Source organism: Glycine max, chromosome 4 (assembly GCF_000004515.6).
Source record: "Glycine max cultivar Williams 82 chromosome 4, Glycine_max_v4.0, whole genome shotgun sequence".
NCBI classification, from domain to species: domain Eukaryota; kingdom Viridiplantae; phylum Streptophyta; class Magnoliopsida; order Fabales; family Fabaceae; genus Glycine; species Glycine max.
The window spans coordinates 28,493,318-28,497,486 of NC_016091.4; the positions used below are offsets into that span (position 1 = coordinate 28,493,318).

A 4,169-nucleotide genomic window follows, 5' to 3' on the forward strand; every position below is an offset into this window, starting at 1 on the left:
TTTCTTTTATTTATTCTTTCAAATAATATGTTAGTATTGGTTTCTACCTACAACGACCACCTTGAGCTTGTTGTCCCTATTTTGCTAATGTCGTCGTTAGGTCGCTCATCTCCACCAACGGCGACCTCACCGATGTCTCTATTTTGAACTGGACGTATAACACTACCAGCCACAACCCCTCCAAATAGCCTGCGACACTCACCTGTCCTTCTTGAGCTCAAAAAAATTGAGATTGTTCAATCCAAAATGGTGCATATTTCTTCACCCGTCGGTTTAAAACGAAAGGGCATATTTGACCCAAACTTGCTCATAACCGATTGGTGATAACCCCTATCAAGTAAGATAATACTATGGACGACAAAGGTTCTTCTTTTAAGTATTTATTTTAAGTATTTAATGTAATTAGATGTTGAAGACTTAAATTTGAAATCTCTTATTAAGTTAGAATAATCTTATACTAGTTGATCTACATGTTTGGGGTAGAAGTTCAAAAATGTTTGGTATTCAACTCATTTGAATTTTGTTTTATTGAAGTATGAATTAAATATATATATATATATATATATATATATATATATATATATATATATATATATATATATATATATAATTTTGCTTGTTTGACAAGGAATTGAGTAATTCAAAAGTGTCAAAATAGTTAGACAAACATAAGAGAATATCACATGGTAGGAAGGGAAAGAGTTCGGTGACTGCACAGGAGCTAAAACACCAGCATTTATTGAAGGGTTAATTACTTTTGGAAGGAGAGGATTTAGGTGACCATGTTTAAATTCAGTAAGAGAAATAAGCCTTTTAGATGGCCCCAGCTCTTTTGATTAAACTCACCTGCCTCCTCTTGCATTGCTTTTCTCCCTTTATATATATTTTGGCATCGTATTCCTTCTGTACTTGTCAACACTGAATTCAAAATCACTTTCGACCATATTCTCTTCTTCTTCTCTCTCTCCATCATGGTGCAAACAAGGAAGTTCAGAGGTGTCAGGCAGCGCCATTGGGGTTCATGGGTATCGGAAATTCGCCACCCTCTTCTGTAAGCTCTTCCAAATTAAACTTTCTCATGTGTTTATCTCGTGTTTTAGTAACAACACATCATGAAATCTCAATATATGTTTACTAGCTAATAACTATCTGAATAATTGTCTTTCTAACTAGCGTTTACAAAGTAACACTTTTTTTTTTTTTTGTCTTTTGCACTGCCATTGTTTTTCTGAGTAAATCCCCACTTCACCAGCTACTTTTGTCTCGATGGGATTGTACTTACCGTTCACGTACATCTTAATTTTACAAAATTTTCATTTTGTCGGTACTACTTTTTTTTTTATATAAAAAAAAGTAAAAGTATATGGCAGAGAGTAAGCCGCTAACATTTTTCTTTTGTAATTAATATATCAATATTCTCTTTATTCATAAATATAATGTAAAAATGCAGTGAAAAAACTAAACTACATACAGTAATGTTTTCTTTTAATAAAACTAAATAGTAAGTTAGAATTTTTAAAATTAAGGACTAATACAATTTTTAAAATAAAATGTATTCTGAAAAAATGGTAATGAATATTAAATTTTAATTTAATTTCAAAACATTTTTAACTCGAGTTTTTTAAAAAATGGTAGTTATAGTTTTATTATTTTAAAGATAAGTCATTTGATGTTTTTTTTTTTTAAAGATCTATAACAATTGTTATTTTCAATACTGTCATTATTATTGGGGTCACTCTTACTATACTGTTATAATCATCACTATCATTTGGTCAATTTTTACTGCCATCCTCACTATTTTTTATAATTGCCATATTACCACCTTATTGCCACCACCTTCTACGGTTACCAGACAAGTTTAAATAAGAAAGTAGAAACTATAATCTGTGTGATTAATTAAAGATTTTGTATTAAATTTTTAAAATAAAAGCCACAAAAATTTTAAACTAAAATATATGTTTTAACGTTTTAAAATTTCAAAACTTAAATAACCATCCCGATAAGGGCTTATATTCTTATATAAGAGTTTTTCAATCAAAACTAAATGCTAAAATAAATAATACTTTGAATAATGATATATGAACAATGATATATTTCAAACATTTACTTGACATTTGTTCTTATTTTTTTTTTTATCTTTTTCATACTTCCTACATCCTACATATGAAAGAAAAAATAATAAATAAATAAATAAAAATAATAATTTTATAAAATTAATTTTATTTTCATTAATTTTTATTTTATTTTTTTTCTTCATATCATTAATATCATAAAGAAATATCAGTGAAAAAAAATAATTAATATTAGATTAAAAAACTAAAATAATAATTATTTTAGAATTATTTTTTTCCAACAATTATAAAATGGAATGGACGGAATACTCGTTATTATATATATACTTCTCTTTCTTTGTATCTCAAGGTGTTTAATAGAATGGGTGTCTATGCATCTTTATCATAAATGATAGTTTATTCCTTTCTTTTCAACTTGAATCAAATTTCCATCACTGCATGAAACAGCAAGAGGAGGGTGTGGCTAGGCACGTTCGAAACAGCAGAAGAAGCGGCACGAGCTTACGACCAAGCCGCGATATTGATGAGCGGGCGTAACGCGAAAACCAATTTCCCAATACTCCAAACCCCGGAGGGTGACCCAAAGACGACGCTAACACCCATCGATCACGAAACCTCATCATCGTCGACGACCACCTCGAAGGAACTGGAAGAGATTCTTCACGCCAAGCTCCGAAAGTGCGGGAAGCTTCCGTCCCCTTCCATGACCTGCCTGAGGCTCGACCCCGAGAATTCTCACATCGGAGTGTGGCAGAAGCGCGCCGGCCAGCGTTCCGATTCCAACTGGGTCATGATGGTTCCTCCCCTCGGAAAAAAAGGTGGTGCTAATGAAGGAGGTACTGGAGGAGATGCTTCTTGTTCTAACTCCTTTCCGTTCTCCGAGTGCGATCCGACCCCGCAAGTGGCAAGGCAGGAGCTTCTGAGGACGGAGATGGACGAGGAAGAAAGAATTGCGCTGCAAATGATAGAAGAACTCCTCAGCAGGAACTGCCCCACTAGCCCTTCATTCAATAACTTATATTAATTAAGGGAAATGTTTCCTGAAGAAGGATAATTTTATTCAGTTTCTTTAAGGGTCTTTAGAGATAAATTATGCTGGTGTAACATTCTCTTTCTAATATTTTTTTAAAATATTATTGTTTGCTTAAATTTACTGACAATCACAAATTTCAGTACATTTCACTTCTAAACCTGGAATAAGACTTATTAATTGAGAAGTGAAATCTATCGATATTTGTGATATTCAGTGAATTATAGCCGATAATTAAAAAATGTTAGAAAGAAAGTGTTAGAGTAAATGTTGTCTGTCTTATATCATGGTTTTTCATGAATTAGTGCTTACTTCAAGAAGGACATGCTATGCTATGCTAGGTTGCGTAATAAGTAGATAAGTAGAAACAGTATGACTTTTGTGTGTTTTCTTCTCGCTTTGTGGTGTTAGTCTTGTTACACTCCATTTATGTACTTCCATTTTACACTTTCTTTTATAGGATAAAAAGAGAGGATGGAATCATGGAAAGGAAAGTGACTTTTTTTTGTCTGTCTTCTCCTTTTCCTTAAAAGAGATTTGTAAATGAAAAGTATAGAAAATTAAGGTGTGTACGAATAACCTTATATGTAAACTACTATTATATTGTAAATTCTATGTTATTTGATATGATACGATTACCGTACCACTAATTTTACATTATATTAAATTAAGATGTACTATATATAAATAACCCAAAACGGTAGGTTGGCCCAATCAGATGATTGAGGTTGTTCATTTATATAGCTAGGTTTAATTAATTAACAGTCCATGGGCTAGTCAAGTGGTGGAGGAGATTTGATCTTATCTTGTGGTTCAAATTTTCATATGACAATGTAATGTGAACAATGAAATTTACTACAGATCGATTAACAGATCGTAATTCTACCAACAAGATATCCTATTAGATCATAACTAGAGATCGATCATTCGATCAATAGATCATAAGAAACATAGGTCGATTTAAATGTTATAAGATATCCTAATTAATATTAATTTTTATCAATATTATTACTGGTGGCCTGGATTACTAATTCTACCAATAAGTGGTAATTGGTTGTATCGTAGTC

The 4,169-nt window shown here is 31.7% G+C and overlaps 1 protein-coding gene across 1 annotated transcript; it reads left to right on the forward strand.

Annotated features, from left to right (window-relative positions):
• Positions 1-802: 802 nt before the first annotated feature.
• LOC100779921 (ethylene-responsive transcription factor WIN1) lies at positions 803-3,752 on the forward strand. Its single transcript, XM_003523935.5, has 2 exons — positions 803-1,051; positions 2,520-3,752. The coding sequence occupies exons 1-2, from the start codon at positions 972-974 to the stop codon at positions 3,094-3,096; spliced, it is 657 nt and encodes a 218-aa protein (XP_003523983.1). The 5' UTR covers positions 803-971; the 3' UTR covers positions 3,097-3,752.
• The last annotated feature ends 417 nt before the right edge of the window (positions 3,753-4,169 follow it).

Bases quoted from the DNA above. Each gene is read 5' to 3' on its own strand.
- LOC100779921 (XM_003523935.5), top strand. From the start codon at position 972: ATGGTGCAAACAAGGAAGTTCAGAGGTGTCAGGCAGCGCCATTGGGGT. The intron at 1,052-2,519 runs GTAAGCTCTTCC...TGCATGAAACAG, and splicing joins GAAATTCGCCACCCTCTTCT to CAAGAGGAGGGTGTGGCTAG.